The sequence below is a fragment of the Heterodontus francisci genome, chromosome 4, assembly GCF_036365525.1.
Source record: "Heterodontus francisci isolate sHetFra1 chromosome 4, sHetFra1.hap1, whole genome shotgun sequence".
NCBI lineage: Eukaryota > Metazoa > Chordata > Chondrichthyes > Heterodontiformes > Heterodontidae > Heterodontus > Heterodontus francisci.
The window spans coordinates 150,308,924-150,325,446 of NC_090374.1; the positions used below are offsets into that span (position 1 = coordinate 150,308,924).

The 16,523-nt window shown below is 48.1% G+C and overlaps 1 protein-coding gene across 1 annotated transcript in view; it reads left to right on the forward strand.

The window, feature by feature from the left end:
- The first annotated feature begins 12,651 nt into the window (after nucleotides 1-12,651).
- Nucleotides 12,652-16,523, forward strand: part of LOC137368734 (FERM and PDZ domain-containing protein 1) — a 118,221-nt gene continuing 114,349 nt past the window's right edge. Inside the window, exon 1 of the mRNA XM_068028920.1 lies at nucleotides 12,652-12,752. Within this exon, the coding sequence (XP_067885021.1) occupies nucleotides 12,652-12,752 (101 nt within the window). The remainder of the gene's footprint in view (nucleotides 12,753-16,523) is intronic.

Consider the following 16,523-nt stretch of genomic DNA (forward strand, 5'->3'; position numbering starts at 1 on the left):
CCTCTGCTGCTGCTGATGGCCCACAGGGCCTCACGGATACCCAGTTTTGCATTGCTAGATCTGTTGGAAATCTATCCCATTTAGCACGGTGGTAGTGCCACAAAACACGATGGAGAGTATCCTCAATGTGAAGGCGGGACTTCGTCTGCACAAGGACTGTGCGGTGGTCACTCCTACCAATAGTATCATGGACAGATGCATCTGTGGCAAGCAGATTGGTGAGGACAAGGTCAAGTATGTTTTTCCCTCTTGTTGGTTCCCTCACCACCTGCTGCAGACTGAGGCTAGCTGCTATGTCCTTTAGGACTCGGCCAGCTCGGTCAGTAGTGGTGCTACCAAGCCACTCTTGGTGATGGACATTGAAGTCCCCCAACCAGAGTACATTCTGTGCCCTTGCCACCCTCAGTGCTTCCTCCAAGTGGTATTCAACATGAAGAGGTATTGATTCATCAGCTGAGGGAGGGCGGTAGATGGTAATCAGCAGGAGGTTTCCTTGCCCATGTTTGACCTGGTGGCATGAATCTTCATAGGATCTGGAGTCGATGTTGAGGACTCCCAGGGCAACTCCCTCCCTACTGTTTACCACTGTACCGCCACCTCTGCTGGGTCTGTCCTGCCGGTGGGAAAGGACATACCCGGGGATGGTGATGGTGGTGTCTGGGACATTGTCTGTAAGGTATGATTCCGTGAGTATGACTTTGTCAGGCTGTTGCTTGACTGTGGGACAGCTCTCCCAACATTGGCACAAGCCCCCAGATGTTAGTAAGGAGGACTTTGCAGGGTCAACAGGGCTGGGTTTGCCATTGTCGTTTCCAGTGCCTAGGTCGATGCCGGGTGATCCATCCAGTTTCATTCTTTATTGACTTCGTAGCAGTTAGATACAACTGAATGGCTTGCTCGGCCATTTCAGAGGGCATTTGAAAGTCGACCACATTGCTGTGGGTCTGGAGTCACATGTAGGCCAGACCAGGTAAGGACAGCAGATTTCCTTCCCTAAAGGACATTAGTGAAAGGGGTTTAATCAGTCATTGCTCCCTTCCCCCAGGTATGAGCCTGGCTTTATCCTTGTTATTGCATTGATCCACTCAGTTATCACATCTCTTATTTCTCAGTATAATCGGGGTTGGTTGGAGGATTAATGAAAGGGCCAGGTATGACAGCCTTCCTGTTTATTACTTTTGCTACAATTCTTTGAAGTGCTTCAGTAGGTTTCCTTCAACTAAGATCATACTACAGTTTTTATCTGGAAATTGGGGAAGGTGGAAAGTAGCAATATTGATAAAAGTCACAATGACAGCAGTGAAGCAAAAGGATTTCAGCAGGAAGGGTGCTCGAGCAGTGGAAACACAGTGTGTAGAGTTTAGGAACAGCAAAAGATGCGAGACTCTGGTAGTATTTGTCTAAAGACGTCCTGACAGTAATGATGTAGTGGGGGGTGGGGGATTATATAAATACAGGCCTGAATTTTACCAGTGCGCCGCGCTCTGCGGTGACGCGCTGTGAAGACGGGCGGCCTTCCGACCTGGAAGCGCCGCCGCAGAGCCCCAGCGATATTATGCGCGGGGGCTCATTTAAATGGAGGGGTGGAGTGGCTGCCCCCGATGATGTAGATGGGGTGGCCGCTGCATCCCCAGCAACAGCGTCCAGTGCCACCACGCAGGCGCCGGCGCCATTTTTAAAGGGCTTGAAGCCCTTCAGGAGACATTTTTAAAGTGACACAGTTTGAATGCAATTAAAATAAAATTTTATTAAAACTTCAAATCCCCTCTCCCACCCCCATGCATAAATAATTAGTTTTATGCCCTATCCCCCCCAAGAAAAGTGAGTTCTCACTCATGACCTTTCCACCCGAACTTTATTCTCTTTGACCCTAAACCCCTTCCCACCATCCCTACAGCCAATAAGGATGGTTTTTTACACTCCTCCCTCCGCCCTGATAATTGTATTCCTCCCACCTCCCCACCGGTGTCTGATATTGGAACTCCGTAGGGAGTTTCGAAGGTGCGTGAGTTGCGGCCGGTGACCGTAAAATTGGCGTGGGATGGTCCCCGGCAGTAGGTAAGTTAATTTGCATGTTAGGTGAGCTCATTTCAATATCTTAATGAAGGCCCTGTCGCCAAGCGGCGGTGGGGGGTGGGGCAGGGGCTGCACCAAGGCCTCGCCGCTGCCGCTAATATCCAGCGGGGCCTTCTCGGCATCGTGGGTTGTGGTGGGCCATTCCCGCAAGCATTTTATGGGCCTCCCCGCACGATCCATGATGCTGAGGAGCTGGTAAAATCCAGCCCGCAGAGATCAGGGAGACATGGAGGAAAAACAAAGTGGTTATAATAGGAGATTTTAATTTTCGTACAGACTGGGGGAAGCAGAATAGTTTTATGGCCTACAATTTTGATGATGCTGAGCTCATTTTCCAGGCATGAATCAGGTGGTGGACGGCATATTCAAATGTTTTTTGCCAGCAAGCAGCCTGGAGGATGCCCAGCGGGCATCTGCAGCTTGTCAATTTGATGTAAATGAGGCGAAATGCCCAATATAGATTGGGTCTCGGGCTACCTGTTCCAGCGCAGGGAGCAATCCCTAAGCCAGTTCACACCAACAGCCAATTTCTTGGACAATTTATTTTAGAACTGACAAGTGATCAAGCCATACTAGATTTAATGATCTGTAGTTTCAATTATCTTCAGCTGCTTCATCAATGACCCCTCTATCTTAAGATCAGAAGTGGCGATGTTTGCTGATGATTGCACAGTGTTCAGTTCCATTTGCAATTCCTCAGATAATGAAGCAGTCCATTACCATAAGACCTGGACAACATTCAGGTTTGGGATAATAAATGGCAAGTAACATATGTGTCATGCAATCACAGGCAATGACCACCTCAAGCCAGAGAGAGTCCAACTACCTCCCCAAGACATTCATTGGCATCACTATTGGCCAATCCTCCACCATTAACATGCTGGAGGTTCTCATTGACCAGAAACTCAGCTGGACCAGCCACATAACTGGAGTAGGTCAGGGACTGGGTATTTAGGCCTTGGATGATTCTCCTGCTAAAAGCAGGTGGGGGCCTACTTAAATAAAAAAAATAGAGCCTGATGATGTCATTGGTGCCACAATGATTTTGTTAACTTTAACAGAGTGGAAATCCCATGTTGTTGCCTGGTAACAGCAACAGGGAGGGAGGAGCACACTAGCCAAAAGGGACCCAGGTAAGTTTTAGAACTTTGCTCGGATATGCTCCTTGTGGGCCCGGAGCAGCAGGGGCACTCCTCCCAGGCCTCAAAAGGAAACTTTCAGCCTCCCCAGCCATGACTTCCTTCCTTCCCGATCGATCCTTGGGTCTCTGCCTGCAGCTTCCTGCTGCTAAATTTCGACTCCCACCGGCTGGCCAGGGAGTCACTCAGTCCAGCTATTGGGTGGAAGGCTGCACAGAATTATTTAAATGCAGTGCCGTTAAGATTGGCAGGGCCTCCCTGTCCCCAGCTTTGCCAGATTCTTCGCTAGCTAACGGGCTCCCTCCCCATCTCTCGGTTAATATCGGGGCCAAAATGACTGAGCACTTGAACAAATATGAGTTGATCAAAGGGAATCAGCATGGATTTATGAAAGTTAGGTCATGGTGGACTAGTGAAACCTTCAATCGTACAAGAACAACATGCATTTATATAGCACCTTCAATATAGTAAATCATTCCAAGGTGTTTCACAGGAGTATTATCAAACAATATTTGACACTGAGCTGCCTAAGGAGAGGTTAGAGCAGGTGACCAAAAGCTTGGTCAAAGAGGTAGGTTTTAAGGAGTGTCTTAAAGCAGGAAAGAGAAATAGAGAGGTGGAGAGGTTGAGGGAGGGAGTTCCAGGGCTTAGGGTCTAGGCAGCTGAAAGTACAGACACCAATGGTGAAGCAAGTAAAATCAGGGAGGCTCAAGAGGCCAGAGTTGGAGGAGCGCAGATATCTTTGAACATTGTAGGTGGAGAAGGTTACAGACATAGGGAGGGGCCAGGCCTTGGAGGGATTTGAAAACAAGCATGTGAATTTTAAAACTGAGGGGTTGCTTGACCGGGAGTCAATGTAGATCAGTGAGCATAGTGTGATGGGTAAACGGGACTTAGTTGGAATAAGGACACGGGCAGCAGAGTTTGGGATGACCTCAAGTTTACGGAGATAAATTCCAGACTATCTGATTTACAGACAGCTCCAGGCAGTGCTGGAAGATTATCTTATCTGTTTCCTCAAACCCAATTCTATTATCTATTCTATTATTGCTGTACATATAAGGCAGAGCATCTGAAATCCAATAACAAGTATAAAAAGTCCCATTGAAGTGTGACAACCCATTTAGGTAATTTGAGATAATGTGCAAGAAAACTATTTAAGAAAGAAAGAACTTGCATTTATACAGAGCCTTTTATGACTTCAAGATGTCCCAGAGCACTTTATAGCCAGTTAAATCCTTCTGTGGTCTAGTCATTGTTGTAATGTAGGAAAACATGGCAGTCAATTGGCACATAGCAAGGTTCCACAAGATGTTGAACTGAGGCCCTGCTCAGGTGGATTGAAAAGATATGATGGCTTTATCTTCAGAGCAGGGTTTAGATTTACATCTTTACTGCCTGGGCATTACGCACTGGCTGAGCGAAGTAGAGAGAGCATAATTTGTCATGGAGTAGTTAAACAAAGGAAAGTTAGATGGGTTCTGTAGCAGGGGTGCTATCCTACCCACCTCTTTTCCTTTCCACCCAGACGGTAAAGATTAAAGTCTACCCAGTGGTATCCTGGTGTTGTGGAGAAAATCTAACATCCTCCTGTTATCTCCTCCCTAAACCTTGAAGCTGCTTGTGAAGCTGTCAGTTCCCATTGTTTACTGCTTACTGCATCTTGTCTCATCTCCAGCCTTTCCCCTTATCTCTTTGATTAGTGAAGCATGAACAGCATGTTTACACAGACTGTGGAGGCAACTAAGTACTGAGTTGTACAATCGCAATATAATGGTCAAGTATCCGATCACTCAATGGGTCCCTCACAACGACAGGGCTTCTTCTAAACTTATTAAAACATGCTAATGCTGGCTAATTTTCCTCCCTCAAACATCACCACCAACAATTGATTAACTGGTCATTTATTCATTTGCTGTTTGTGGGATCTTGCTATGTGCAGATTTGCATTTGGCTACATAACACCAGTGACTGCATTTCAAAAGTAACCTGTTGATTGTAAAGTGCCTTGTGATGGCTTGAGGATGCTGTAAGTTACTGTGTAAATACAAAACCTTTCTTCAAATTGGACCACCAGCAATATTGAATCCTAGAGCTTTAGATTCTCCTTCTCATTTCCTTTGGAATTATTGCACCCTGCAGGTCTAGGTGTGGTGCTATTTGGCGGGACGGGGCACGGGGGTGGGAAGGAAGGGATTGATACATTTGCGCCCCTCTAGTTTTTGCATGAGTTGTCTTTTATAGACACAGGGCAGAATTTTATGTGGACCTTGGGGACAGGAATAGAGGTGCAGGGGCCATAAATTCAGGATGGTAGATGACAGACAGGAAGTCTCACGTTGTGACACCACATTCCAATTTTATTGATGGCGGTAAAGACGGAGGGTGGAGATCAGATGCCGACATGGCAGGCAAGTAATTAAGGTAGTTAAGAGGCCTATTGACAACAATTTTATTCGTTGGTTTGAATTTTATAAATGGCACATGGGATTCATGGGGCTTCAGAGGCTCACCTGCTTCAAGTAGGTGTTACAGATGTGGAATTTCATTGCTGGTTGCAGGGGGAGGCCATTGGGAGAGGCAGCGTTGATTGCCAGGCAGAATGAAGAAGGGAGGGCACTGGGCATTGTGAGAGGAGTGAGGGCAAAGGTCCCAGAACTGCGGGGGGGAGGGGCCAGTACAACAGGGCAACAGGCAAGTGCCGCCTTGTCAGAGGTGACAAGTGCGGGAAAGAGGGGGGCCGCGGGCAGGGAAGGACTTGTACTTAGGGAGAGGCCACCTTTCATGGGCTTCGTTCATCCAGGCTTCGGGAACTCCTTTGAAGAGGAGGTGCAGCAGAGCAGGACAGAGGTCCAGGCATCTGTGATGGCAGCGCAACAATCTGTGAGGCCACAGGAGGGTCAGCATCAGCCTCCAAATGGTGGAGAAGGGTGCAGAGGGAAAAGACAGGTGGGTCCCCCTTGCAGAAGAAGGTATCCTCCAAAGAGGGTCTACAGGTGGAGGCTCAACTATCCACAGATGTCCAAGAGGCAGTGCCAGTGGAGAATCTGTCTTTCCAGGGAGGCCATCACTTACCTAGGCACTATATGCAGGACGAGTTGCGCCCCAGGGGACTTGGTGGAAATCCAATGCCAGTGGCACTGAAGGTCACCCTGGCACCTAACATCTATGCTGCTGCTGGATAATTCCAGGGATCCACTGAGGACTACATGGGATCTCACAGTCAGCATTGGTGCTTCAAGGAGGTCACCAATGCCCTTTTCAGGAGGGCTGGTTCCTATGTACGTTTCTGCACGGATCCCAACTCTCATGCTGAGTGGTTCATCGGGTTCATGGCCATCGCTGGATTCCCTCAGGTGCAGGATGCATGCATACGGCCATCAAGGCTCCAGAACACTAGACAGCGATCTGCTGAAGATGAGATTCAGGTCCCTAGATAGGTCTGGTGGAGCCCTTCAGGATACCCCGGTGAGGGTCTCACGTATTGTCATGGTCTGCTGTGCACTGCACAACCTGGTGCTGCAGAGGGGGGAGCTGATGAGTGATGAGAAAAGTGAGAAGTGTGATGCCTCCTCAGATGATGAGGATATGGAGGAGGAAGATGGCCAAGCATTGCCAGATGAAGGACCCAGGGACAACAGGAGAGACATCATGAGATACGTGCAAGGGAAGCTCGCAATGCCCTTATATATTTGCATTTCCTTTGATCTTTACTGTCAGTTGTACCTTGACCAATAAAGACTTAACTTTACGCTGCCCTGTTGTCGTCTTCCTTCCTTCAGGAAGCATTTGCTCATTGATCAGTTGCGCAGCATTTAGCTGGACAGGCTCCAAAGTTGACCCCTCACAGCATGATGCTTCGCCTCAAGCCTCTTCACAGAGGCTACATTGAAATAAACAGCCAAAGGCCTAACAGAAGAGGAGAGATCGTATTTGCTTTAGAAAAAAACTTAATTAACTTTACAGTCGACACTATCCTTTCCATCTACAGCATATAATCACCTGTGATGACCCTGTGAATCTAGGTGCTTTTCCTCATTCTTTTGTGTGAACTCCTACGAAAGGCTCCTCCTGTGCTGTCAGCTGAATTGGAGGCAGGCTGCTGACCCTACTATCCCTTGGCTAGGGGTGATCTTGGCAGTCGTCTTCTAGATGTCTTAGGCCCAGAGGGCCCTGGCATGCTGAGGGCTTTCTGCACAGAATCAATACTACCCTCTGTTGTCAGGGATGAAGAAGCTCAGGTGTCACCGGCAGATGGGCAGATGAGAAGCTGCCCGCACCAGGAGCACCCTGAGAGAACGCCCCAGCTGCAGGGGCAGAAACTCTTCCTGCCCAGCAAGGCAAACGTTTGCCTCCCTGCTGGCCTGAGAATGTAGAGGACCTGGTGCTGACATCAGGTCCCCTATCACTGTCCCACCTTGCCACTGCTACCTTGCATCCATGGTCAAAACAAAGGTGTACAGGTCTGAACGAATGTCCTGCAGACACTGAGTGCTCTTCTGGATGTGGCACTCCATCAGAGCTGCTAATCTCTCATGCATCAATCAGAGTCAGTGCCGCACTCAAGGCCTGGATGGACTACTCCATTGTCCTCACTTGGGCGTACATTGCCTCTGGCATCTCTGCCAGATGCTGCCTGACCTCTTGCTGCAGCTGCAGCATTTCCCGTGATGCTGGCAACACTAGAGGCACGTCATGAGCCTGGGGCTCAGCATGGGCCTGGCCTGGCACACTCCTCCGATTGTTGGAGACCTGGGCTGTCACAGCCTTCATCAGCAGCTCAGGTGCACCAGTGATATGCTCATCAGCTTGTTTGCCCAAATCTAACCATAAGTGCAGACCCACTGATGTGCGAGTATCTGCGCTGGTGGAGGATGCGGGGTTTGAGGTGACGCTGGACCCTTTGAGGCTCCTTCCTCACCCTCAGAGTTGGCAGACTCTCCCACAGTCTCAGAGGCTCTTCCAGTAGGCACTGTGTGACCTGCAGGAGAGAACAGGGTCTAGGGCCTCCACTCTCAACATAGCACACAACCCTACAGTGGAGATCCTTGTAGGCACCGGATGCCTAGAGCAGCATGGTTGCATCGCTGCTGATGCACCCTTGTGCTCCACGGCGACCTTATTCACTGTCTTGGGAAGGTGCGCTGTCTCTCCATCCGCAACACTTCTTCCATCCTCTGGTCCAGCCAACTCCAAGGTCTCCTCCTCCATCGGGGTCAGGACATGGAGAATGGGCAGCCACTGCTAGTGTTGGCCCACTCTCCGTGATTGTGTGCAATCTTCTCCTGCAGACAGAAGGAATGAAGCTGTTGGTCTCCTAGCGAGAACAATCCCAAGGCAAGGCCGGTAGTAGTCCAGCTGCCACTAATGAGGGCACATGCCTCCTGCATCTGGCCCCTTTCCAGGCTCCACAATGACAAGGGGCTTCCTTTCAGGGCTATTTCACCATGCCTCAGCCAGTTAGCATTCATTCCCTGACTCTTTGCCCACGTCTGGGGAGTTAATCCCTCTCCACCCATGCACCCTCCTGCTTTGCCAGTTGCAAGGCCCAAGAGGTGAAGGCATTAAGAGGTACTCACTCTCGCTGTCCAGATGATGACACTGAACTGCTGTGACACTGAATCCAGATCCTTGGGGTGATGCCACGGCTGCTCACCTCCTCCGCTATCTGCAGCCAGGCATGCTTGGTGAAGCTCCCAGGTCTCCTCCTCCCATCCCTTGGGAATAGTATATGCCGCAATTCCCTGGCGGCCTGTAGGAGCACCTGGAGGGAGGCATCAGTGGGGCCACCCAGGTCTACGTTCTGCCATCACTCTGCAGCCTCTGGACTCTGCCACTCCTATGACTGCAGACAGCAGACCTTTAAAATGGTGCCAGCACTGCCGCAGCACCAGATGTTGCCAGCCTTTCCACCTCCACCTCCGGCCACCATGCCTCAAGGCCCTTTATTGGCCAGCTGCCACTGGACCACGTGTGGCCAGCTACACCTGCCCCCGACATACCACTCACCTGCTTACGGTTCCTGATGATGGGACTGGTGTCTGTGGTACAAAATCCGGCCAAAAGTGATATACATACTGATTAATTAATCAGCTGGGCTGATTACTGGGACTACTGATGGCACAAAAGCCCAGCTTTAATTAAACCTTGCTGATAATTCATCATCTTTACTGTGAATACATCTACAAAGCAGCTTTAATAGCTTTTACATTGTAGCTTTGCAAGGCTACTGGTTCTGTTTGATATGGTAGTCCTATCTTGAAAGATCCACATCATTTGGCAACTTAATTTCCGTGTATTGTATGGAATATTATATTAGTATTAGTTTATTGTCTGGATATAAATCTACTGAAGGAACATCAGCATTTTTTTTATATATAAAAAACTCTTCCTATTGATTTTGTGGATTTGTTTTTTTGTTTAAACACTGACAACTAGTAATTTGGCCGAACCATCAGCCTCAAGAAAACGAACATCATGGGACAGGACGTCAGAAATGCTCCATCCATCAATATCGGCGACCATGCTCTGGAAGTGGTTCAAGAGTTCACCTACCTCGGCTGAACTATCACCTGTCTCTCGATGCAGAAATCAACAAGCGCATGGGAAAGGCTTCCACTGCTATGTCCAGACTGGCCAAGAGAGTGTGGGAAAATGGCGCACTGACACGGAACACAAATGTCTGCGTGTATCAAGCCTGTGTCCTCAGTACCTTACTCTATGGCAGCGAGGCCTGGACAACGTATGTCAGCCAAGAGCGACGTCTCAATTCATTCCATCTTCGCTGCCTCCGGAGAATACTTGGCATCGGGTGGCAGGACCGTATCTCCAACACAGAAGTCCTCGAGGCGGCCAACATCCCCAGCTTATACACCCTACTGAGTCAGTGGCGCTTGAGATGGCTCGGCCATGTGAGCCGCATGGAAGATGGCAGGATCCCCAAGGACACATTGTACAGTGAGCTCGCCACTGGTATCAGACCCACCGGCCATCCATGTCTCCGCTTTAAAGACGTCTGCAAATGCGACATGAAGTCCTGTGACATTGATCACAAGTTGTGGGAGTCAGTTGCCAGCGATTGCGAGAGCTGACGGGCAGCCATAAAGGCGGGGCTACAGTGTGGCGAGTCGAAGAGGCTTAGCAGTTGGCAGGAAAAAAGACAGAAGCGTAAGGGGAGAGCCAACTGTGTAACAGCCCCGACAACCAATTTTACCTGCAGCACCTGTGGAAGAGTCTGTCACTCTGGAATTGGCCTTTATAGCCACTCCAGGCGCTGCACCACAAACCACTGACCACCTCCAGGCACTTACCCATTGTCTCCCGAGACAAGGAGGCCAAAGAGAAGTAATTGGGAAACTGGAAGAAATTAAATGTGACATTAAGGGATCTATATTAATCTTTACAGTTTGTGATAATCCCAAGGAACTGGACCAGCGGAGGTTGGAGTTGTGGCTTGGGAAAGGGAAGGGAGATTTGATGTATAGGACAAAACCATGATGGTTTTTGATGAAGGAGAGAAGAGAGAGAGGTGAAAGGTGATGTCTATTGTAGTTGTTGTGTATCAAAGAATAAATAAAGACTTGCATTTATATAATGCCTTTCACAACCTTTACAAAAAACATTTTTGAAGTGTAGTCACTGTTGTAATGTAGGAAATGCAGCAGCTAATTTGTGCACAACAAGATCCCACAAACAGCATTGATGTAAATGACTAGATAATTTTTTTAGTGATGTTGGTTGAGGGTTAATTATTGACCAAGAGACCGGGAGAACTGTTCTGCTGTTTTTCAAAATAGTGCCATGGGATCTTTTACGTGCACCCGGGTTTAACGTCTCATGCGAAGGCACCTCCAAAAGTGCAAGACTCCCTCAGTGCTGCACGGAAATGCCAGTCTGGATGATGTGCTATGTTTAGCAATGGAGGCTTGAACCCATGACCTTCTGACTCAGAGGTCAGACTGCTACTAGTGAGTGGAGCCTGGCGTGACACCTATCACCTTTTGTTGTATGTTTGGAGCTTTTTGCAGCGGAGAGTGAAGCCTCTGATATTTATTGTTCACTTGTTTCTTCCAATCTGAAATGGCACAATAGCAGGAGATATTGATGAGAGCACTATTTGTTTTAATTCAAACTCCAGTTGTTGGACTCGGTGTCTCTATCTCTTCAATTAATCTGCTAACAAACATGAGCATGTTAACATCAAGAAAGAAAGCAAAAGTTAATGAGAGCTAGAAATGTATGAACAGAAGTAGGCCATTCAACCCATCAAGTCTGTTCTGCCATTAGATCATGGGTGATCTGCACCTCAACTCCATTTACCGGCCTTCAATCCAACCTGCCTTCAATCCACATCCCTTGATACCCTTACCCAACAAAAATCTACCAATCTCAGTGATGAAAATTTCATTTGTCCCAACATCCACAATCTTTTGAGACAGCAGGTTCCAGATTTACCCTTTGTGTAAAACATTACTTCCTGATTTCACTCCTGAAAGACATAGTTCTAATTTTAAATTATGCCCCATTTGGATATTTCCTTTAACTTTTGAAAAGTATCCTGTTAATGAAACTCACTTTTTTTAGAGTATGCTTAGATTATAGCTATAAAGCTGAGGTTTCCTCGATGATGCTACCCCCAAACCTGAGTGAGCTTGCGGTGGAAACATTAGGAAAATTGGGTGAAGGGTGAGGCCTACCAGTGTCTCAATTTCTCTTTCCCTGCCCCCGATGGGACTGCCTGCAACCAGAGGGGTGTAGAGCCCAGCTCTGCCTCAGTTCCCTCCTCCACACCAGATACCACCCCTCCCTGGGACCATTTGGTGGAAGTTGATGGATACCAGGTCTACATTTAAGGTTATAAAGGTCCTACTTTTTGCCAACAGAGAGGGCCTAGTAGAGGCTTCCTCCCATCCAGTGTGGCTCCCAGCCCCAGCATTCAAAGGCTGAAGCTCCTTCCTTCTTAGGGCTCTTTTGCCCCTTTATGATTCTTCTCCACTACTTCAGGTTCTGTAGCCTAGCACTGTCAGCTTTCCTTCTGTTGTACTGGTAGGCTGCCACCGTGTACAGTAAATGATGCCCTCCACCCTCCCCCACAACCGAGGGAATTGGTTTACATTTGGAGTGGAGCACAACATGTGTTCTGTTGGCTGTAACAGTCCAATGTAAGATGAGTTGGGCAGTCTTAAACCAGTTCTTAATAGGCTCAATCCTAATGGCATTAATTGGCAATTTCAGCCAGAAAAGTGAAAGGATGACCCAGGTGGGAAATAGAAAAATGATCACACTGGTGTAGTCATACGTGCTCTTCCTGAGGGGTTAAGGTATATTGTTGGGGCAGAGTAGAGGTGTCTTGTTTGTATTTGATGCCGATACTGGGATTAATACAAGTATCAATTCAATAATAAGATTAACACGAGTGTCAATTTTCCACAGTTAAATGGAAGAACCAGAGGATAACATGGTCCAAGTCCGCAAATCCCACAAAGTCGAACAAATGGTGTCAAAGTGGCTTCGCCTTACACGAGATAATTCACAGAGGTGAGATCTATATTTGTTTATTGCATTATTGTGGGTCCCTAAGTCTAGGCTTCCCTAAAGTGTAGAGTCTTTAGCCTTTTAGCCCAGCTTGATATAGACTAGACTTTATCGAATGCCTTCTGGAAGTTCGTATAAATAACATCCATTGAAATTCCCATGTTCACTACTTTAGTCACCTCTTCAAAATATTCCATCAGGTTTGTCAGACATGACCTATCCTTTACAAATCCATGCTGGCTCTCTCTGATCAGCTGAAAATGTTCAAGATGTTCAGTCACTCTATCCTTAGTTATAATCTCCAGTAATTTCCTGACAACAGTTATTAGGGTAACTAGTCCATAGTTCCTTGGTTTTCCTCTCTCACCTTTATTAGATAGTAGAGCGACATGCACAATTTTCCAATCTAAGGAACGGTTCCTGAATCGCGAGATGTTTGCAAGATTATAGTTGGCTATCTTCTTTGGCCTCCTTATCTCGAGAGACAATGGGTAAGCGCCTGGAGGTGGTCAGTGGTTTGTGGAGCAGCGCCTGGAGTGACTATAAAGGCCAATTCTAGAGTGACAGGCTCTTCCACAGGTGCTGCAGAAAGATTTGTTTGTCGGGGCTGTTACACAGTTGGCTCTCCCCTTGCGCTTCTGTCTTTTTTCCTGCCAACTGCTAAGTCTCTTTGATTCGCCACACTTTAGCCCCGCCTTTATGGCTGCCCGCCAGCTCTGGCGAATGCTGGCAACTGACTCCCACGACTTATGATCAATGTCACAGGACTTCATGTCGCGTTTGCAGACGTCTTTGAAGCGGAGACATGGACAGCCGGTGGGTCTGATACCAGTGGCGAGCTCGCTGGACAATGTGTCTTTGGGGATCCTGCCATCTTCCATGCGGCTCACATGGCCAAGCCATCTCAAGCGCCGCTGACTCAGTAGTGTGTATAAGCTGGGGATGTTGGCCGCCTCGAGGACTTCTGTGTTGGAGATATGGTCCTGCCACTGATGCCAAGTGTTCTCCGGAGGCAGCGAAGATGGAATGAATTGAGACGTCGCTTTTGGCTGACATACGTTGTCCAGGCCTCGCTGCCATAGAGCAAGGTACTGAGGACACAGGCTTGATACACTCAGACTATTGTGTTCCGTGTCAGTGCGCCATTTTCCCACACTCTCTTGGCCAGTCTGGACATAGCAGTGGAAGCCTTTCCCATGCGCTTTTTGATTTCTGCATTGAGAGACAGGTTACTGGTGATAGTTGCGCCTAGGTAGGTGAACTCTTGAATCACTTCCAGAGCGTGGTCGCCAATATTGATGGATGGAGCATTTCTGACGTCCTGCCCCATGATGTTCGTTTTCTTGAGGCTGATGGTTCGGCCAAATTCATTGCAGGCAGCCGCAAACCTGTCGATAAGACTCTGCAGACACTCTTCAGTGTGAGATGTTAAAGCAGCATCGTCAGCAAAGAGGAGTTCCCTGATGAGGACTTTCCGTACTTTGGACTTCACTCTGAGACGGGCAAGGTTGAACAACCTGCCCCCTGATTTTGTGTGGAGGAAAATTCCTTCTTCAGAAGACTTGAACGCATGTGAAAGCAGCAGGGAGAAGAAAATCCCAAAGAATGTGCGTGCGAGAACACAGCCCTGTTTCACGCCACTCAGGATAGGAAAGGGGGCTGATGAGGAGCCACCATGTTGAATTGGGCCTTTCATATTGTCATGGAATGAGGTGATGATACTTGGTAGCTTTGGTGGACATCCAATCTTTTCTAGTATTCTGAAGAGACCACGTCTGCTGACGAGGTCAAAGGCTTTGGTGAGATCAATGAAAGCAATGTAGAGGGGCATCTGTTGTTCACGGCATTTCTCCTGTATCTGACGAAGACGGTTGATCTCTCTGCACGAAAGCCACACTGTGCCTCTGGGTAGACGCGCTCGGCCAGCTTCTGGAGCCTGTTTAGAGCGACTCGAGCAAAGACTTTCCCCACTATGCTGAGCAGGGAGATTCCACGGTAGTTGTTGCAGTCACCGCGGTCACCTTTGTTTTTATAAAGGGTGATAATATTGGCATCGCGCATGTCCTGAGGTACTGCTCCCTCGTCCCAGCACAGGCATAGCAGTTCATGTAGTGCTGAGAGTATAGCAGGCTTGGCACTCTTGATTATTTCAGGGGTAATGCTGTCTTTCCCAGGGGCTTTTCCGCTGGCTAGAGAATCAATGGCATCACTGAGTTCCGATTTTGTTGGCTGTACGTCCAGCTCATCCATGACTGGTAGAGGCTGGGCTGCATTGAGGGCAGTCTCAGTGACAACATTCTCCCTGGAGCACAGTTCTAGGTAGTGCTCAACCCAGCGGTCCATTTGTTTGCGTTGGTCAGTGATTATGTCCCCTGATTTAGATTTGAGGGGGGCGATCTTCTTGATGGTTGGCCCAAAAGCTCTCTTAATGCCATCATACATTCCTCTGATGTTTCCGGTGTCTGAGGCCAGCTGAATATGACTGCATAGGTGTTGCCAGTAGTCATTTGCGCAGCGCCGGGCTGTTCTTTGTGCCGTGCTTCTGGCTGCTTTAAATGCCACGGATGTTAACTTGCTGGGGGCTTTCTTGCAGTGCGCTTAGCGGCTATGATAGGTTCCAGCTCTTCATTATGAGATTGAAACCAGTCTGCATTTCTCTTCGCACGTTTGCCATAGGTGGTCAAAGTTGACTCATAGATGGCATCTCTGATGTGGGCCCACTTGGTCTCAGCATCCCCTGTGGGAGTGTTTTGAAGGGCTGTTACAAGTGAATTTCGAAATTTTTGTAACAGCTGTGGATGAGAAATTCTGCTCGTGTTGATGCGCGGGTGGCCCTTCTGCTTGGAATGATGCAACTTCTTTGGTCTGAGTCTAACCTTGCTGCACACCAGGGAGTGGTTGGTGTCGCAGTCCGCACTGTGGAAGCTGCGTGTGATTTGAACACTGTTTAAGGAGGCTCGCCTTGTGACGATGAGGTCTAGCTGGTGCCAACGACGTGATCTTGGGTGCCTCCATGAAACCTGGTGACAGGGTTTAGTGTGAAAGAACGAGTTGGTGATGCAGAGGTTATGATAGGTACACAACTCAAGCAGTCTCTGCCCGTTCTCATTCATCCTTCCAACGCCATAGCTCCCAAGGCAGGAGGGCCATGAGTCATGGTCGGCCCCAACCCTGGCATTAAAGTCCCCCAGCAGGAACAGGTGTTCGGTGTTGGGGATGCCTTTCAAATCCCGGGATAGAAACCATTTGTTCATAGGGATTTGTCACTCTTTAGTGCCATATGTCAATTTTGGTAAGATCCTGTCCCTGATTCAGTATTAGTTTCCTTGAGGTGTCCAGCATGCTTCCTCTATTATAAATACTGACACAAAGTACTAATTTAATTTTTCCACCATTTCCTTATTTTCATTTACAATATCACCATTATCAGTTTTCAAGGGGCCCATGTTACTCCTGACCATCCTCTTTTCCCTAATATAATTGAAAAAGTTTGTTTTGATCTTGATATCAATTGCAAATTTCTTTTCATACTCCCTTTTTGTACCTCTTACTAACTGTTTTGTCACCTTTTGTTGTTCTTTGTATCTTTCCCAGGCACCAGGATTTGTGCTTTGTTTTTGCATTTTTGTATGCTTTTTCTTGTAGTTTCATGTTGTCTCTTTAGTCGTCCATGGCTGTTTTTCTTGGCAAGAGAGCTCTTGCCCCTTAAGACTGTTATGATCAGGTGAGGAGGGGTCACAAGGCTCCCCTCTTGCCCTTCCTCTTGTTTGACTG